General features: G+C 43.9%; 1 protein-coding gene across 3 annotated transcripts in view; it reads left to right on the top strand.

The window, feature by feature from the left end:
* ptpn4a (protein tyrosine phosphatase non-receptor type 4a) overlaps window positions 1-20,747 on the top strand; it is a 153,184-nt gene that overhangs the window by 67,839 nt on the left and 64,598 nt on the right. For all 3 annotated transcript variants that reach the window (XM_083638848.1, XM_083638849.1, XM_083638847.1), the window contains exons 3-6: window positions 16,519-16,626; window positions 17,086-17,128; window positions 18,127-18,205; window positions 20,461-20,505. In XM_083638848.1, the coding sequence (XP_083494974.1) occupies window positions 16,519-16,626; window positions 17,086-17,128; window positions 18,127-18,205; window positions 20,461-20,505 (275 nt within the window). The remainder of the gene's footprint in view (window positions 1-16,518; window positions 16,627-17,085; window positions 17,129-18,126; window positions 18,206-20,460; window positions 20,506-20,747) is intronic.

Below are 20,747 nucleotides of genomic sequence, written 5' to 3'. Positions count from 1 at the left end.
GGCAATAGGAACTTATGTTAGTGGCCAGGGAGGGATTAGCTAAAGCTAAATGTGAAGTTCGTTGATGTAGCTAAATCTGTGGCTAGAATGTTTTTTTTTATGGAATATCAATATCTTAGTTTCAACTGTATTGAGCTAACAAGGGGCAGCTTTATGTTTATATTTGTGGTTTGTGTGGAGTTTGGGAACTCACAATCTTTATTTCAAGTTAGCTTGCTAGGTCAGCGCTAGTCTCACATGGTCAGACCCACCGTCGACATCATCAAGCTTTCAGCAACGGAGGTGTATCAACGCAAGCTTCAAGACCTGAGCCGCTCAAACCCAAACATAGAGCAGACGGGTCCGCTGGACCGGCAGACCCTTGAGAGGGACAACTTGATCACCACGGGCGGAGCCGGACTCCCCACTGTGCCTCCCGTCGGTGGAGTTGGGCTCGGCCCGGATCAAACCCCTCCAGCAAGTGAGAGAGCTGATGGTGGGAACTGATCCCACCCGGCTGGTCCCGCCAAACCTCTCCATTTCTCACCCTTCTCTTTCTCTCCTCTCACCCTCTTAGTCTGTTTCTCAATCTCCATTTCTCACCCTTCCCTCTCTCTCCTCTCACCCTCTTAGTCTGTTTCTCTCACCCTCTTAGTCTGTTTCTCACTCTCCATTCCTCATCCTTCCTTCTCTCTCCTCTCACCCTCTAAGTCTGTTTCTCTCACCCTCTTAGTCTTTCTCACTCTCCATTCCTCACCCTGCCCTCCCTCTCCCCTCTCTCCTCTCACCCTCTTAGTCTGTTTCTCTCACCCTCTTAGTCTGTTTCTTACTCTCCATTCCTCACCCTGCCCTCCCTCTCCCCTCTCTCCTCTCACCCTCTTAGTCTGTTTCTCTCACCCTCTTAGTCTGTTTCTTACTCTCCATTCCTCACCCTTCCCTCCCTCTCCTCTCTCTCCTCTCACCCTCTTAGTCTGTTTCTTACTCTCCATTCCTCACCCTTCCCTCCCTCTCCTCTCTCTCCTCTCACCCTCTTAGTCTGTTTCTCACTCTCCATTCCTCACCCTTCCCTCCCTCTCCTCTCTCTCCTCTCACCCTCTTAGTCTGTTTCTCACTCTCCATTCCTCATCCTTCTCTCTCCTCTCACCCTCTTAGTCTGTTTCTCACTCTCCATTCCTCACCCTTCCCTCCCTCTCCTCTCACCCTCTTAGTCTGTTTCTCACTCCATTTCTCACCCTTCCCTCGTTCTCCTTTTTCTGAATGAATGAGTGACTCTCTGTCAGTCTGTCTGGTCATTGATCAGAGCCGGTAGCAGCAGTAACTTCCTGGAAAGACAAGACATCCTTGGAGCAACAATACTTCTATTGATCCTCTCCCTGGCTGGCCGACTGGCCTTGAACCTAGTGAGGAGGGGAAAACCCAGAGGCAGTCACTTATCGCCATGGGAACCGAAGCCGGGGGCGGGCGGGGGCACACAGTACGACACACAGGGTTATCAACGATCTTAAAGATAGAAATCCTCTGGTTCCTTTGTCAATTTTCAACACAAAACTGCCAGACTTGGCCACATATCATTCATTCTTCACACCATTACTTGGTATTTAGTTGACCAATGGTCCAATCTGCCAAATACTGTGTGTATTCCTCACACACAGTGACTGATGAATCTTCCTGCAAGGCACAGTTCTATGTGGCAGCTATACGTACCTATGTGCTCTATGCTTCCTACAAGTCACAGCTATAAGTACCTATGTGCTCTATGCTTCCTACAAGTCACAGCTATAAGTACCTATGTGCTCTATGCTTCCTACAAGTCACAGCTATAAGTACATATGTGCTCTATGCTTCCTACAAGTCACAGCTATAAGTACCTATGTGCTCTATGCTTCCTACAAGTCACAGCTATAAGTACCTATGTGCTCTATGCTTCCTACAAGTCACAGCTATAAGTACCTATGTGCTCTATGCTTCCTACAAGTCACAGCTATAAGTACCTATGTGCTCTATGCTTCCTACAAGTCACAGCTATAAGTACCTATGTGCTCTATGCTTCCTACAAGTCACAGCTATAAGTACCTATGTGCTCTATGCTTCCTACAAGTCACAGCTATAAGTACCTATGTGCTCTATGCTTCCTACAAGTCACAGCTATAAGTACCTATGTGCTCTATGCTTCCTACAAGTCACAGCTATAAGTACCTATGTGCTCTATGCTTCCTACAAGTCACAGTTATAAGTACCTATGTGCTCTATGCTTCCTACAAGTCACAGCTATAAGTACCTATGTGCTCTATGCTTCCTACAAGTCACAGCTATAAGTACCTATGTGCTCTATGCTTCCTACAAGTCACAGCTATAAGTACCTATGTTACCTATGCTTCCTACAAGTCACAGCTATAAGTACCTATGTGCTCTATGCTTCCTACAAGTCACAGCTATAAGTACCTATGTGCTCTATGCTTCCTACAAGTCACAGCTATAAGTACCTATGTGCTCTATGCTTCCTACAAGTCACAGCTATAAGTACCTATGTGCTCTATGCTTCCTACAAGTCACAGCTATAAGTACCTATGTGCTCTATGCTTCCTACAAGTCACAGCTATAAGTACCTATGTTACCTATGCTTCCTACAAGGCACAGCTATAAGTACCTATGTGCTCTATGCTTCCTACAAGTCACAGCTATAAGTACCTATGTTACCTATGCTTCCTACAAGGCACAGCTATAAGTACCTATGTGCTCTATGCTTCCTACAAGTCACAGCTATAAGTACCTATGTGCTCTATGCTTCCTACAAGTCACAGCTATAAGTACCTATGTGCTCTATGCTTCCTACAAGTCACAGCTATAAGTACCTATGTGCTCTATGCTTCCTACAAGTCACAGCTATAAGTACCTATGTGCTCTATGCTTCCTACAAGTCACAGCTATAAGTACCTATGTGCTCTATGCTTCCTACAAGTCACAGCTATAAGTACCTATGTGCTCTATGCTTCCTACAAGTCACAGCTATAAGTACCTATGTGCTATATGCTTCCTACAAGTCACAGCTATAAGTACCTATGTGCTCTATGCTTCCTACAAGTCACAGTTATAAGTACCTATGTTACCTATGCTTGGGGGAGGAAACCCAAGATCCAACATGGAGGCGGGAGATGCAGATGAGTACAGCTGCTGGGGTTTGGTGACATTATTTCATTCTAATTATGTGTGTTGGAGTTAGGCTTGCTACTTGTGTGAAAACAATATGGAGAATAGCTTAGCACTCGTCTCTCTTTGTGTGTACGTGTGTGTCTGTGTGTGTGTTTGTGTGTGTGTCTGTGCGTGTGTGTGTGTGTTGCGGGATGGGTGTGGCTGTGGTAACATTTATGCTTGCTTAGCTCCTTCTCCATCCAGAAATAGAGAGGTGCTGCTATGTAGAGAAGGGCGAGAGGGTGTCATATTGTGTGTGTGTGTGTGTGTGTGTAATATGTGATGGGAATGGGATAGTCAACCAATGTTATGATCATCAGAGTTGTGCCAAATTATAAAGCTGTTCAATTCACTATCCCAATTTTTTTAGAAGTGTGTGTGTTCATGTGTGTGTGTGAGAGAGAGAGAGAGAGAGAGAGAGAGAGTGACAGACAGAGAGGGGGTTGAGTGAATGACTCCTTTACCTAGCTGTATTCCTGCCTGGACAAGCTGCCTCACGCCTTCCTGAATTTCCCTCATTCTTACACACACACACGCACACACACACACACACACACACACACACACACACACACACACACACACACACACACACACTCAATCCAACGCAATACAATACAATACAATACAATGCTTTATTGTCCCTTAAGGGAAATTAGTTTTCACTGCTTGCACTTTCGGCCTCACATAAATAAATACATACATACATACAGTACATACATACATACATACATGCATCCATACATACACACACATGATCTCACACAACATGTAACACAGTGTCTGTATCTTGTTCAGTGCCTCAATAGCTGATGGCGCAAAGCTCTTTTTTAAGCGGGCCCGTTTCCAGGTCAGAGACCTGTACCTGCTCCAGATGGGAGAAGTGAGAAGGGTGGATTGAGGCGGTGTCTTGTGCTATGGTGAGTGCTCTGCGTTATCATTGTGTGATGCGGGTGAGTCTGTTCCTGTTAGCTGTTAGCATGGTGAAGAAGCATGGTGAGGCTGTTCCTGTTTGTAGCTGTTAGCATGCTGAAGAAGCAGGGTGAGCAGTAGAGCAGGATAGGTTGAGGCGTTATGTGTGATGCAGGTGAGTTTGTTTTCCTGTTTGTAGCTGTTAGCATGCTGAAGAAGCAGGGTGAGTTTGTTTTCCTGTTTGTAGCTGTTAGCATGCTGAAGAAGCAGGGTGAGTTTGTTCCTGTTTGTAGCTGTTAGCATGCTGAAGAAGCAGGGTGAGTTTGTTCCTGTTTGTAGCTGTTAGCATGCTGAAGAAGCAGGGTGAGTTTGTTTTCCTGTTTGTAGCTGTTAGCATGCTGAAGAAGCAGGGTGAGTTTGTTCCTGTTTGTAGCTGTTAGCATGCTGAAGAAGCAGGGTGAGTTTGTTTTCCTGTTTGTAGCTGTTAGCATGCTGAAGAAGCAGGGTGAGTTTGTTTTCCTGTTTGTAGCTGTTAGCATGCTGAAGAAGCAGGGTGAGTTTGTTCCTGTTTGTAGCTGTTAGCATGCTGAAGAAGCAGGGTGAGTTTGTTCCTGTTTGTAGCTGTTAGCATGCTGAAGAAGCAGGGTGAGTTTGTTTTCCTGTTTGTAGCTGTTAGCATGCTGAAGAAGCAGGGTGAGTTTGTTTCTGTTTGTAGCTGTTAGCATGCTGAAGAAGCAGGGTGAGTTTGTTTTCCTGTTTGTAGCTGTTAGCATGCTGAAGAAGCAGGGTGAGTTTGTTTTCCTGTTTGTAGCTGTTAGCATGCTGAAGAAGCAGGGTGAGTTTGTTTTACTGTTTGTAGCTGTTAGCATGCTGAAGAAGCAGGGTGAGTTTGTTTTCCTGTTTGTAGCTGTTAGCATGCTGAAGAAGCAGGGTGAGTTTGTTTTCCTGTTTGTAGCTGTTAGCATGCTGAAGAAGCAGGGTGAGTTTGTTCCTGTTTGTAGCTGTTAGCATGCTGAAGAAGCAGGGTGAGTTTGTTCCTGTTTGTAGCTGTTAGCATGCTGAAGAAGCAGGGTGAGTTTGTTCCTGTTTGTAGCTGTTAGCATGCTGAAGAAGCAGGGTGAGTTTGTTTTCCTGTTTGTAGCTGTTAGCATGCTGAAGAAGCAGGGTGAGTTTGTTTTCCTGTTTGTAGCTGTTAGCATGCTGAAGAAGCAGGGTGAGTTTGTTTTCCTGTTTGTAGCTGTTAGCATGCTGAAGAAGCAGGGTGAGTTTGTTCCTGTTTGTAGCTGTTAGCATGCTGAAGAAGCAGGGTGAGTTTGTTTTCCTGTTTGTAGCTGTTAGCATGCTGAAGAAGCAGGGTGAGTTTGTTTTCCTGTTTGTAGCTGTTAGCATGCTGAAGAAGCAGGGTGAGTTTGTTCCTGTTTGTAGCTGTTAGCATGCTGAAGAAGCAGGGTGAGTTTGTTCCTGTTTGTAGCTGTTAGCATGCTGAAGAAGCAGGGTGAGTTTGTTTTCCTGTTTGTAGCTGTTAGCATGCTGAAGAAGCAGGGTGAGTTTGTTTTCCTGTTTGTAGCTGTTAGCATGCTGAAGAAGCAGGGTGAGTTTGTTCCTGTTTGTAGCTGTTAGCATGCTGAAGAAGCAGGGTGAGTTTGTTCCTGTTTGTAGCTGTTAGCATGCTGAAGAAGCAGGTGAACAGTTTTGTCCCCCGTGGAAGGAAGGAAAGAAAAGAGGGAAGAAAAAATAATGAATATGCTCATGAAAAGAAAATCACAATGTTGTCTCTAGTGATGGGTATCGTTTCATATCTTTCCAATAGCAGCTTCTTAGCACAGCACGTTGGTTCGCAGTACAACCAATGCTGGAATGAGACACACATTTTCAGAACTTACCACTTCAGTCCTACATCCTCGCTCACTTCCAAGTCGTCTCCTTTTTTATTGCGGTCCCGTGTTATTCCATGAGACTGGTGTGCTAGCCAGACAGATTCAGCTCCAGCAAGCAGCGATCTCTCGCAGGCAAGACTGACTGACAACAGCGTTAAATAATCAGCGCCCATGACTGGATTTTCAATCTGAGAAAATGCATTTGCACATGACGATACCAGATTAAGAACAGCCAAATACACAACTGTGGAGTGGGTGGGGCTTCGAATGTCTGCAGCCAGGCTACCTAAATGAGGCAGCTAATTCTGCGTGGCAATTCGGCACTGGCAGTATCGGTTGTAAAAGTACCATATAGTGGTACCGGGTTTCGGTACCCAACCCTATCTGTCAATGACCCGTCCAAGGCCTTTGTTAGAACTTTAGCACGTTTGTTGAGTGATATTGTTGTTTTGTGACAGAAGATGGTGCAGTGGGAGAGAAAAAATGCTATATCAGAGCATCTCTCTCACTCTCTCAGTCTCAGCCATTCTCTCGTGTACTCGATTGCTCTCTATCGCCGTTTCTCTCTCTCTCTTCCTCACTCTCCCTCTACACAGACACTATTTGACTCAGCCAGGCCTCTCTCTCTCTCTCTCTCTCTCTCTCTCTCCCTCTCCCTCTCCCTCGCTCTCCCTCTCTCACACACAGACACTGTTTTACTCAGCCGGGCTGGTGGATTGATGAAGATCATCAACACAAAGAGCATTTGTCCCACCCAGCCGTGTCGTCAATCACTCCTTTTCTCTTCTTTCCTGCTAGTGCCCTCTCTCTCTCTCTCTCTCTCTCTCTCTGTATCTCTCTCTCTCTCTGTGTGACTGTCCTCTCACTTTCTCAGTCTGTGTCTTGTTCTCTCTTTATCACGTTGTCACATTTCTTAGTCTGGTGCTGTTTCTCTTTGCTTCTATTCTCCTTTTGCCTCTTTCTGTCTTTCAGCCTCTCTGTGTCACCATCTCTTCCTCTCACTATCCAACCCACAAGCTATATGGAGTTTGCTGCTGCTGTAAGAGAGCGTGTGTTTACAAGTGTGCACACGTGTGTAGAGAGAGAGAGAGAGAGAGAGAGAGAGAGAGAGAGAGAGAGAGAGAGAGAGAGAGAGAGTTCCCAGCTCTATTTAAATAATGTATGGCTGTTTGCTCCTGCAGTGGCAGCATTTGCACATTAGCTTTTTTTTTTTACTATGCTTTTAGAATACCAGAAGAGACACACACACACACACACACACACACTCACACAGTGGCGACGAGTTTCCTGGGAGCGCAGTATAAGAACGCCACAGAGGGCTCCCACATCCAGCCTGAAAAGCCACTTCATACAAAGGGGATGCTGTAGGCCCACACACACACGCACACACACACACACACACACACACACACACACACACACACACACACACACACGACACACACACACTCAGAGTCTCAGACATATCTATGAATAGCCTTACATGAGGAAACATCAGATTAGACCCTTGCATGTTTCTTCACTTCCTCATTGTCTGTGAGCTCCCGGCCAGTCAGCAGACTGGTCAGTCAGTGAGATAGTCAGCCAGCTAGGTGCTGCTTACTTTGTTGCTAAGGCTATCAGTCAGTTTGTTGGAAATCTTCTAATATAGTATAGTTACTAGTACACTATAAGGTGACCACATTTCTCAAATGAAAATCGGGGATTTCCAGTCCGGCAATCAATATATCATTAAAATATCCAATGATATTACCTATGAAATAAAAAAAGGGGATGATTCCGGTTTCATTTATTAATAAATTAATAAACAGTGTTGGCTTCACGAAGAGGCCCCTGGTGCCCCCCCCCCCCCCCCCCCCCCCCACACACACACACACACACACACACACACACACTTCACTGTGCCCCTTTACAAAATGTCAATGTGTTCTCCAGCAGCATGAGGCCTGGCTGCCCGAACCTACAGCGCCGAATGTTTTATGAAAAGCCTCAGATCTCAAAAAGTATTTTCGGTGTCGTCCGAAGTTTTTCTTCATTGTTCAAGATTTCCTGGACCAGCAGGAAGCAGCATGTAAGCACTTGTTGTATGTCTGGATCAACGGGCTACATAGACATGTGATGCTTTGATATGCTTTTAACCCGCCCGTAATCCTCCCGCAACCTTTCTGCTTGAGTGGTTGGTCAGTGGGCATGTCTGTAAAGGGGAGACTCATGGGTACTCATAGAATCCATTCTCACTCAGATATCTTGAGGTGAGAGCGGTCAGGGGTCCCCTTTGAAATTGATCATGCTGGTTTTTCAAAATTCATTATTTAGCCCCCTTCCCGACAAGGTAGCATGGCATTGTTGGTCCCAATGGATGCTGTAGGTCTTACAGTTTCATAGCCTATAAGCAGTGTTGGGCAAGTTACTTTCAAAATGTAATATACTACATATTACTAGTTACTTTCATTTGAAAGTAATACGTTACTTTACATTATTACTTTCTGTGTAGCAGTAGCGTAGCCAGACTCGGCTCATTGGGTGTGCCACAGAAAGCCAGGGTGTGCCAGGGGGCGGACCAAAAAAAATTGGGTCTTTTCAAACCAGATTTAGAGGAATATTTGTGTGTTGTTTGCTCCTTTTCGCACTCATTATTAGCAGGTAGAAGCAGTCAATTAAATTGTATTTTTTGGCAACATGTAAAACCACTTTGTTTAGTCTCAAAAATGTCTCACCTACTTTTTCCAATGAGTGTTCTAGTCGGGAAAGAACGCAAATTTGGTTGGCATGTTCGTCTACTGCAGAGAGATCTGTAGCGTCAGTGTCCTCTGGCCACAAACCTCCGGTGTGTTGTTGGCTGCGTTCCCCGCTGTTAACGTCATTGTTTCGGCTGCATCATCTTCTTCATCATCGTCTGTCTGTTCTCCACTGTACACCACCAATACAGGTGCGGGAACGGGTGCACTACAATCCGCACTTGTTGAGGGGGAGGGTGACGACGAGTCATCTTCTTCCTCGTCGTTTCTTGCCTTTGCCGAAAAAGCTTAAAAGCGAGCTTTGTTTCATGTCTTCTTGATTTGGCGCTGCTGCTGCTGCTGCTGTGCGTGCATTTGTTTACTTTACGTGGACGACAGCTTAACTAGTTTCCCATGATGCTCCGGGGCACATAGGGCAGCGGACAGTTGGACACAGTGCATGACAGCGTTGACATGTGTTTTGCAGACAAAACAAAACACTTTTTTTACCCCATTTTTTTGGGTGCGCCAATGGCCTGTCTGGGTGGCATTTGCATACCCTAGCGCACCCGTGGCTACGCGCATGCTGTGTAGAGTAACTTACTTATTACACTACTTTTGCATTACATTGACCAAAACAACAGCAGCAGCAGAATGACATCACTGCCCTGGAACCATCCAGAAAAATAATTTCAACTGCCTTGAAGTCACTGTAAACAATCCAAAATTCTAAATGTTATTCTTTTCCTTTGTTATTGTCATCTATAGTGGTTATTTGCATAAAAACACAGTTTGATTAGGAAATGATTGTATCTTTTTTAAATATGTGCTTTGATTTAATCAAATGTAACTAAATTTGTAACTTGAGTTACTTGGCAAAGTAACTGGTATAATATTACTGAAATCTTATAAGTAATAAGTTATATTACTGAGTTACTGCTAAAAGTAATATTACATGTAATATGTTACTTTTGTAATGAGTTACCCCCAACACTGCCTATAAGTATTAGGGGTGTCAAAAATAATCGATTATAAGATGCAACGCGATGCGGACGTGCACGATTCTGCATCGATTCACAAATGTCAAAAATCGATTATTTAATTATTATTATTATTTTTTTATTTTTTTATAATCAAATAAAATATAATGGAAGTACATGCAGTTGTTTATTTTAATTATGGATCATAATACAATGCAATTCCAAATGCACTTTTATTTTAAAAGTAGCCACACAGTGAGAAAAAAGAAAGTGAGAAAAAATAAATCATGTATTGCGGAAAAAAGTGATGCATCAATTTAAGATGCATCGAGATGCATCGATAATCGTAATCGAATCGAATCGTAGCCCTCTGAATCGTAATCGAATCGAATCGTGAGGCCAGTGAAGATTCACAGCCCTAAAAAGTATCTTCACTCTAGATTTAAGAATGAGCCCGCTATAGAGCTAGAGTAAATAGACTGTATTGCAGATGCCAGTAGAAAATCAGGGACTTTTTCGGGGACAGCTCCAGCCGGGGACAGGTCACCAAAAACGGGGACTTTGCCCAAAAATTGGGGACGTCTGGTCACCTTATACTACTATACTATACATGTTAGTCATTAATGGGTTAAATTACATGCTACAATTTACATACAATTTACATGCTATATACTATACTATAGTATAGCATAGTATTTTTAAGGAAAGGCCCAACATATTTTTTTTCTGTAAGCCGTAGACCTAAAGTTTTGCCTGTTAACCAGTCTGGTCTTTCCAAGAGCTCCCATTTCCTCCTCTGGCAAAATGCTCTGTTGTGACCCGTTTTACGTGACAGCAGGGCCCGAAATTAACACCTGGCAAGCGCCAATGGCAACTAGATTTTGCGTTTGGCGTGTGACGCTCAGGGGTCTGTCTGCCACGTGGCGGGTAATATTTGTACCATCGCGTTTTGGTGTTGCTGCGGCTTCTCCTCTCCTCTCCTCTCATCTGCCTGCTGCTGTCTGCATTTCACAGAGGTGGGGGCTGAGCGCTCCTCTCTGTCACACACACACACACACACACACACACACACACAGACACACCAAACACCGCACACAGCACACACACTACACACGAGCCACACAGCGTCTCTCAAACTCTCCTCCTCCGCTCTCCTACATGTTCGTTACATTCGCTGCAGTTGCGTTCTCACGAGTGCTCAAGCAGTTAACTCAACAGTATCCATGGTCCTGTTTTGTCCCATGTAATTCACCTATGGAGTCTTTCCTCTTCTGGTAATTTGATGCTGTTTTCAGCTGTGTTGACTTTGCTTCACGCACGCTGTCACTCGACAGTCCTCTCTCCCTTCTCCCTCTCTCTCTCTCCCTCCCCCCTTCTCCCTCTCTCTCTATCCGTCTCAACTGAAAAAAATTAGCCCCTTGTTGCCTCCCAGGTGCCACAGCACCCTCACTCTCTCTCTCTGTTAGTATTGTTTAAAGGTCCCATTCCGTGCAAAAGCTGTTTTTACTTGTAAATGCATATATACTGCTGTCATCCCTCCCTGTAATGAGTGGTCACAACCTCAGAACTGCCAGAGTTGGATTTGTTCCTATCCAGCTTCCCCCTGCAGTCTCCCTCAAGCCACCCCCCTTACAATGTGATGTCACTCGGGTCCTTAAGCATACTGCGCGTGGTCTCTCTCACACAAGCTACCTGCACCATTTTGTCTATAGCCACAAAATTAACACTTCTAGCTGGAGCGACGCCAACTGTACGTGATCCAGCAACTGCGGAGGTACATTCGGTAAGTCTAGGCATTTTGAGATGTCCTCTTTAGCGTAGCAACCGTTAAGTTAGCGATAGCTCGTTGCTAACGTTAGTTGTGGACACAACCTAGCGTGCTGGTCCACAGACGCTAATCTGAGCGGCCAATGGGAACTGTTAGTTCTGAATATATTATAGAAACAGACCATTATTGGGATGCAACGAGATGAGGAAGTGACAACTCCGTCAGAACAAACGGGGTTGCTGTATTTTGACAAATTAATCCAGAATCATGTTTTATGGACCAGAGATGTTTTTAAGAGGTTACAGCTGCACGAATTGGGACCTTTAATGTTAGTATTAGCCTATTATGGCTCATTTCCACCACATATAACAGCACAGTACAGCTCTACTCGATCTGGTCTTACTCGGCTCTACTTGATATAGACTCTGTTTCCATAGCAAATTCACTTGCCTCCGCCCACACCTGGTCGTCATAGCGACCGCATATCTGCCCTCCACCCATAGCCGAAGTAGGCTATAACTATAACGTTAAAATTAAATCCATACACGGAACTGATTATGAAATACTGGTGCCTCTAAATGACCTACAGTGTACATGGGAAAATGTGACAATCGGCTAGGAGAATGGATATCACTTTGTTGTTACTCAAACTCACATGCATGCATTGCGCGGGGGACGGGAGAGGCGTTACGGGGAGAACCCCAGCTGCAACTCACCAGGCAAGACCGCGGCTCCGCTAAACCCCCGCCTGCGGCCTAGCGGACTTTTTCTCTCTCAAAACAATTGAAAACCACCGTCATGTTAAAGCTGAGCAAGGAGATCGATTTTATTTCACCAGAGCCGAAGGCAGCAACAGCAACACAAAGGCAGCAACACAAAAGAAATAACTTCTGGAAATAACAGAAGAGAAGGTAAGCCCCACTAAACTGGTATCCAGCATTGACAGTAGATGCCTACAGTAAACACGATTCTGCCTGACCAATCAGTCGTCTGCAGTGTTTTCACGTCACCGTATGGTACCGGGTCCACAGCCCTAGAACCTCAACAGAGCAGGGACCAAAAGCAGCACGATACGTGCCTATACGTGACCGAAAAGGCAATTTATTATTTTGGCCGGTAAAAAATATGCTTGGCCGGTGGATTTTTTCCATCGACCCGGCACTTGGCCGGTGAGTCAAAAAGTAAATTTCGGGCCCTCCGTGAAAGCGCGTCACAACGGAACTGCGGAAGTTCTGCTCGAGGCGCGGAATCTGCTCCGAGGGTGGTTGTTATTGTTTATTTTTATTTTTTAAGCATGCGCACATCCATGGAGAATGCATGGAGAGCCTTAACGAGCCTTAATGACTTGCAGCTGACAGGGGCAGAGTTTCTGCAGGCAGAGAAAGGGAGGATTTTTCTTCATGAGGAAAATGGAGAGAGAAGGTAAACACTCCCCATGTGCTTATATTACCAAGATGATATATGATACAAAGGAGTGGGTTGATAATCGGTAAAGCCATGCTTTAAAGGGATTAGCTCATTTGCCACATCCCCCCCACATAACCAAGATACACCATGCCTTACCGGCACTGTCCACACAGTTTACAGTGAGCTACAGTCGTGAAGTTAGTTAGTATTGCCATAGAATGGAGGGTAATCTGTTAAAAATCCGCCAAAACACACTTCTCACGGTGCCAAAATACATGTGGTGCTTCTGGTACTCACCACACGATGAAATATTAATCCAAAATGCACATAATCAGTCTTTTTGGAAGGAAAAGAGGTCTGTTGGAAAGTAGTGCCGGCTACCTCTTTTCCTTCCCAAAAGACCTAACCCTAACCCTAAGAAGAGCTAAACTCCCGAAAAAGTGGAGTATCCCTTTAACATATTCTCTCATTTATTCAAACACTTTGAGCATGTGGTTACAGGAAGGAAGGAGCACAGAGGGCATCAGAATTTACTCACACTTAACTAAGCTTTGACAGCAGCAGATAGCTCACACACACACACACACACACACACACACACACACACACACACACACACACACACACACACACACACACACACACACACAACTGAGAGACTGACTATGATCTCGCAGGGCTGCCATGTCGACGTGTCGTCAACTACTATTGCGTTCGTCACACACACACACACACACACACACACACACACACACACACTGTGCTGCAAAGTGTTACCAGGGGAGAGGGCAGAGATGGAAGAGAGAAGCAGTCGTAGAGGGTGGGCGTGCGTGTGTGTGTTTGGGTGTGTGTGTGTGTGTGGGGTTTGTGTGTATCTAGCTGTTCTTCCATGGGATCTCTGGTGGAGTTACACACTCACACACCCTCTCCCTCTCTCTCTCAGCATGATCAGGTGTGAATTAGCGCTCCGCAGTTTATTCTCTCTCCTTCCCTTCTCGGTTTCCCAAATCATCACATGATGTGATTTTACAGTGCGATCATCACATGATGTGATTTTACAGTGCGATCATCATATGATGTGATTTTACAGTGCGATCATCACATGATGTGATTTTACAGTGCGATCATCACATGATGTGATTTTACAGTAACTACTCACGTGATAAATAATTCCTATTTAAATGCCTAATAATGCCTTTCTCTTTCTGTGATCTGTGTATCTAAAAGCTCATTGTCGATCTTTGTTCCTTCTGCTTGATAACAGCAGGCGGCTGTGTCTCAGGAGGTAGAGCGGGTCGTCCACTAATCAGAAGGTCGGTGGTTCGATCCCCGGCTCCTTCAGTCCACATGTCGAAGTGTCCTTGGGCGAGATACTGAACCCTAAATTGCTCCCGATGGTGTGCCAGCACCCTGCGTGGCAGCTTGCTGCCATCAGTGTGTGTGCGTCAATTGGTGAATGTAGGCATGTGTTGTAACGTGCTTTGAGTACCGTAAATTCCGGACTATAAGCCGCGGCTTTTTTCCCGTTTTTTGGCCTTTTTTGGCCCCTGCGGCTTATAGTATAACGCTTATCTATGGATTTTTTCAGAAAAAAAAAAAAAAAAACGGAATTCTCTCTTCTTTAGCACTCTTTCTAACTATAAATCCACTTCTGTTTTAATTTCCTCTCTTGCCCTCTTTTCACCACACTGTATGACACTGTATGACACTGTGTGCACTGTAAAAAAGAAACACAGGTGGTGTTGTGTTATGTTGTTTTGTTGAAATGTTAATAAATGGGAGCTTCCTCAAACAGCCATCTCTTTCCCGACAATCCCCTCTGTGCATGAACCCTTACATATGGTAATTAAACATTAAAACACAATAAAAAATAAATAAAAAATAAATAAAAAAAACATTAAAACACCCGCGGCTTATAGTCCGGTGCGGCTTATATATGTAAAAAACAGTCAACTTTGCAGGTGCGGCTTATACTCCGGTGCGGCTTATAGTCCGGAATTTACGGTACTTGCTAGACTAGAAATGGAGTCCATTTACCATTTATTTCTATACAAGCAGACATTAGGTGTGGGGGGGAATTGATACAGCATAGTATTGCGATATTTTGTCTGGCAGTATATTGTATCGCACAAATGCCAAATATCATGATATTTTATGATATAAATTGTCAGGTGCTTGCAACATTTATGACTTTATTTTTATGACAGTGTTGGTCAGTCTATGCTTGACACTTTTGCTTCAATAAAAATGATTGAAGTGAGATGAACAGACTGGAAAATGTATCTTAAAACAGATGTTGACAAGGTTTTTCTTTGCGACATAATTTGCAATGAAAAAAGTTAATAAATTGCAATATACCATAATATGTCAATACTCATATGGCAATACTAGCATATTGCAATATCGCAATACTATCGGCTCGTGAGTGACTTAAGTATCGTGATAATAACCTATTGTGGGGCATCTGGTGATTCCATCTTATTGTCAGACAACAGCCACACAGACACAGCAATTGTCACAACTGATCTTGTCCAGGGCCTAATGAATGACTATGTCCACTTAGTCTCGCTGGCCAGCCTCCCCTCCCTACCGTGAGATTAGTCTGGCGGCGCAGGTCTCCATTGTGGGATTGCGATGGGCGGCGCTTGGTGGCAGTGCCCTTGGAAAATAGTTTCCAACAATCCAACTTGCCATTTTCAGCGTGTAGCAACGAGCTAGCGTGTAGGTTTCTGTCGTTAGCTTGCTAGCTAGTTAGCATTGTTGTTTTCACTGAGGCGGCAGGGCACTATTTACAGCGACACACAGGGAGGAGGGAGCGGAAGCCGCTCTGATTGACATGGTCGGAGCCAATGACAGAGCTTGTAATAAGCCGGGAGCAGACATCCGGCAGCGACTGAAACAGTCGCTCCAATGGGCAGCAGCTGTAGAGCAGGGGAGGGCTTATCCCAGTTGCCTGTTTCCGTGCAGCCAGACGACTCTCACGGTAGGGAGGGGAGGCTGGCCAGCGAGACCAATGTCCACTTGACAATTTTGCTTCAATAAAATTGATTGAAGTGAGATGAACAGACTGGAAACTTTATCTTACATGAAACAGATGTTGACAAAGTTTGTCTTTAGGGAGATCATTTGCAATGGAATTTTTTTTTAAATTAAACTTTAGCAATGAATCTTCACACCGCATTCAGCTGCGATTTTTCACACAGCTCCCGTGATCCTCCTCTTCTATGTGAATAAATGTAGGTGATTTCACAGTTCTGTTAGTTGAGCATGTACTGCTGTGATACAGTGACGTTGGTGATTCATTATACCTAAACACACAATATGGTGTTTTGTTGTGGTGTGAACAATGCCTATATGTTTTACAAGTAATAACCTATGTTGGTTGGATAAGCAGTTTAGCTGCTAAATGTACCCAGCAAACCAAAACCAAACCCTTACATTGTTTGTCCCTCACTTTAAACCTCCAAACTTCCATCCATCTATCCTCCAATCTCTCCCTCCGACCCTCCCCCACCCCACCCCTCTCTTACCACACCATCCACGTGTCCCTTCTTCCATTTCACCCTCGCCTCTTTCCCTGATATATGGTTGTGTTGTTTTTGTGTCGTTATCCTGAAATTAAGCAAATAAAATGGAACAAAAATGCATTGACTGTTCCTCCTCTCCCTCTCTCCTCTCCCCTCCTGTAGAAGTCGGACCATGGCCAGGTGCTGCTGGATGCTGTGTTTAAGCACCTGGAGCTGACTGAGAGAGACTACTTTGGCCTTCACCTGGCTGACGACTCCTCTGACACACCGGTCAGTATGCCACTGTAGGCCTGTCGCAGTGTGAGTGGGACCCATTCTGGGAGATTATTGTATTGACAAGTGTCAGTCAAATGTTGAAAATACCAGTCATATCAATAGTGTGTGTGTGTGCTTGTGTGTGTGTGCGCGTGGCGCATGCTTTCATTGGAGTGAATTTAGGACACTCAAAGATAAATCATTACTGCGTGTAAATATTAAACTATCTAGAGTGTGCTTTTGTGTCTGTCTATATACTCTAGTGCGTGCGTGCGTGCATCCATGTATTTAGTCTTTGAGTATGTCTGACAGGTGTGTGTGTGTGTGCGCACGCGTGTGTGTGTGTGTGTGTGTGTGTGTGTGTGCGCGCATGTGTGTGTAACAGGCTGAGCCAGTGGTGAATTATTGAGGTTGCGTAGTAGTGCTCTGGTGTGTTATGGTGTCTCTAAGTCTCTCTTCATCAATATTTTACAGCGCTGGCTCGATCCCAACAAGCCCATCAGGAAACAGTTAAAAAGTAGGTGAAATCTAGCAGCACATACCACCTTAAGCAACAGTTCACAGTCCATCTTCAGCAATGATTTCAAAGGCCACTACTGGAGCCACTTGAAGCAAGACTCCTCAGTCAACCTTACATGCCAATTCCAAAATCTACAAGCCAGTTTTAGCAGCAGTCCTCAGTCTCCCTTCACTGAAGGTTTAAAATACACACTCCACCTCAAGCAAAAGTCTGCAGTCCACGTTGAGCATGATTTCAAATTCACAGTCTGCCTCGAGTCATAATTAAACTTAATTTCAACTCTGCCTTTTTTTTTGGATAATGACTAATTGAATGTATGACACTTAGTTAGAACAGTTACAAACTAGCCTTAGTGAGATCAGCAATCCTCCCCCAGCAGTGGTTGAACTGTATTTCAACTCTGCGTTTTTGTGCCGAGTGATTGACTGAGTAATAACTACAGTCTTTCATGTTTTTCATACTGTATACGGATAATTTCTGATGTGTGTTTTTTAATCAAATGTAGGCCTACATGTTTTAGGCCTGAGTTATTTATGACACCCTGTTCTATATAACAGTGGTATAAAAATAAGTGTTGAAGCTGCCACATACTGTAATATCAGTGTCCAGCCAGAATATTGTATGTTTTGTTTTTTGTTTTGTTTTTCTTCTTTGAGTGTTAACCGCTGACATTGTGTAGAAAATGCCTATTGGTAACTTAGAAATACAAAAAACATATGGCCATCAATGGAAAATGTCTTTCCTGTGCCAAAACAGATATTGTATTCTCAGATAATTGTTTATGCTCATCTAACATGCAACGCTAATTGCAACAGCTATGCGTGTTTTCTACACAAACGTATGACTGACGAAAGCCAACTGTATAGCATACAAGTATATTGCATTCTCCATCCATTCCAAACCAACTTACGAATTACGATATTATCTTGCATGTCTTCTTAGGCAATAGGCTCCTGTGTTTCCCCCCATCTAACGGTCTTCCATTATTTTCTCAGGAGGGTCTCCCCACAACGTGAGCTTCAGAGTAAAGTTCTTTGTGACAGACCCTGGTAAACTTCAGGAAGAGTACACACGGTGAGAGGCACTGCTGCTATCTATAGATACATGGAAATGACTTGACACACATGATAACATACAGAGAAAGACTGTTTGATATCATTCAATAAGACCTTCTGTAGACCATGCACTAGGTAATAAATGCTCAATATTAATTGACTGGAGGAGGGTATTTGTTAAATTAACAAGATACAGTATAGAAATCAACACCATTCAGTAAGACACTATAAACGCCCAAAGCACAGACAATTTAATATTTCTGAGAAATAAATGACAATGAACACAATAAAATAATAAAAAATTGAACCAGCAAACTCTTCTTCAGGTATTGTTTTTTGTAGTAGTGGATAGTGAGGAGAATGCAGGAAATGGCATTCCTTGTAGCTTTTTCATGAGGCTGGCACACTTAACGTGACACTACAAAACGTGTCATTGTGGACGTAAGCATTAGTGTCTGGCTGTCGTATTAATGCGTTAGAAGTGCTTAACACAGAGTCTTGTTTCGGATACTAATTGATACTCTATTGTGCAAGACAGTCTCTAGGCTGTCGAGGCAGATTTACTTTTTCAAAGCTACTGAACTACAGTGTTTAATCCAGTCGACCAGGGCAGCACTATGGTGTAGTGACTAGAGAGGTCGTTCAACCAGAGCTTCGTGCTGGCAAGCCCGCCATAAGCACCCTGTTGGCAAAGCGTCTGCCCTGCTGAAGTGTCCATGAGCAAGAAACTCAATCCCTACCAGCTCCGCTCTGACTCCCCTATGGAGGGAAAAGAGAAATGCCCCACAGATATCAGTACAATCTTATTATTATTATTATTATACTGTAGGATCTTTGCCAATGTGTCAAATTGTTATAGCCAGTTCCTCTAGACACCAGTTCCACCAGACCCATTTTAATCCTCCTGTGACTGTACTTTGGCCCCGACCCAGGCTTTGTGAAACCCTGCTTTAGATGAGCGAGCCACCAGCCCAGCTCCTAGTGGATTTACAATGCTTTCAACCCATTAAGTCTGTATGTAGGATCAGCATACTAGAGCAGATTTAGCGTCATTGTCCAAATTGAACTGTTGGCTACCTGCCACTGAAGGAAACCGCTGATAAGATTACAGAGTACAGAACAATACCAGTTGTTGAGTGGAATTGTTATCTATGATATTCAAAATTCAAGACTCATTTTAATAGCCATAGTGAGTAATCAGATTACAAACGAGGAATTTGACTTATTGCAAGTATGCAGCGCAGCAATCACATCAATAGTAGAAGATGGAGCAAAACTTCAATTATAAATTGTGAATTAGTGCAAAGTAAAAGACCTTTAAAGTGACATATAATGGGGGGGGGGGGCATAGGATATGATCAAATTAAACTAATTTCTCTTCTTTACCCAGACTCATTAAAACATATGATGAGATGGTGTGTAGGGATGGGAATCAAGAACCGTAAACCGTTTTTAGAACGGTTCCAAATTGTCCAATTACTCGGAAATGTATGAGGTTTATCAATTCCTTTTATCCATGCTGCCATGTTTTTCTGACGGTTGTGCGCATTGCAAAAACGTATGTGTCATCACGTTCAAACTTTGCATCGACGATGCTGGAAACTCTGAAAGGAATCATGCGGGAGAGGAGGAAACGGTCCAAAGCCACCCACAATATTGCAGACATGGTCCCCACCTCGGCCACCATGACGCCTCCTCTGCACCGTGTCCATGTCGGCCTTATCAACACAGCCTTGGACCTGCTGCTCCGCTGCTTTGTCCAGTCTAGGCACGACTGAACTCCTGATAACCTTGTTGGAAATTAACTGTGTATATGACACTGATAGTGTATCACACAACACTTTGTACAACAATATTTATGCTGATACTGTACCAAGAGCATACTGTAGCATTAGGAAAGACTTCCCAAAGTGTTCCTAGAGATATCGTGGCGTTTTCATTTTCTCTTAAAATGACAGTAAAACTTTTCTTCAGAAAGAGTTTTTTTTTTTTATCTTAATTATAGTGTCTGTCAGTTTGAGCAACCGGTCTGATCACTTGATAGCTTGATGGGCTTATTGTACTACTAATTATACTAAAGGCTTAGTGGCTGCTCAGTCGTGATTCGCTGAATATGGTGTTAATTTCACTTAACAGACGCCTCTGGCAGAAGTGTCATCCTAAACCTGCTGCTAGTGGCTCTTCATCTGTATTCAAATTAATCAGACTTTCCTTTGTGAGGAAATACACTTCACTTCTATCTTATCCTAATGCAATGTCCTTTTCGCCCTTAAGGTACCAGTATTTTCTCCAGATCAAGCAGGATATATTAACTGGAAGGTGAGCATGTTATCCTTATTTTAGCTATTGCTTTATAGATGGGGCAAATCTCCGGCCTAAGGGGCCGTGTCCACAGACAGTGTTTTTTTCTCGATAGCGGCGCGCTTTGGATATCAAAAATATAAATGCCTCCAACGTGCACAGACACATAGCGCACAGAGCTGGCTAGCATCCAATGTAAATAGCAAGCTTACATCAACCCAACAAGATAACACAATTAATAATTCTCACCTGGAGCCTCT

This window comes from Poromitra crassiceps (genome assembly GCF_964638095.1).
Source record: "Poromitra crassiceps genome assembly, chromosome: 6".
In the NCBI taxonomy this organism is placed as follows: Eukaryota; Metazoa; Chordata; class Actinopteri; order Beryciformes; family Melamphaidae; genus Poromitra; species Poromitra crassiceps.
Note: the sequence above shows the minus strand (reverse complement) of the source record. Positions and strands in the feature narration are given on the sequence as shown.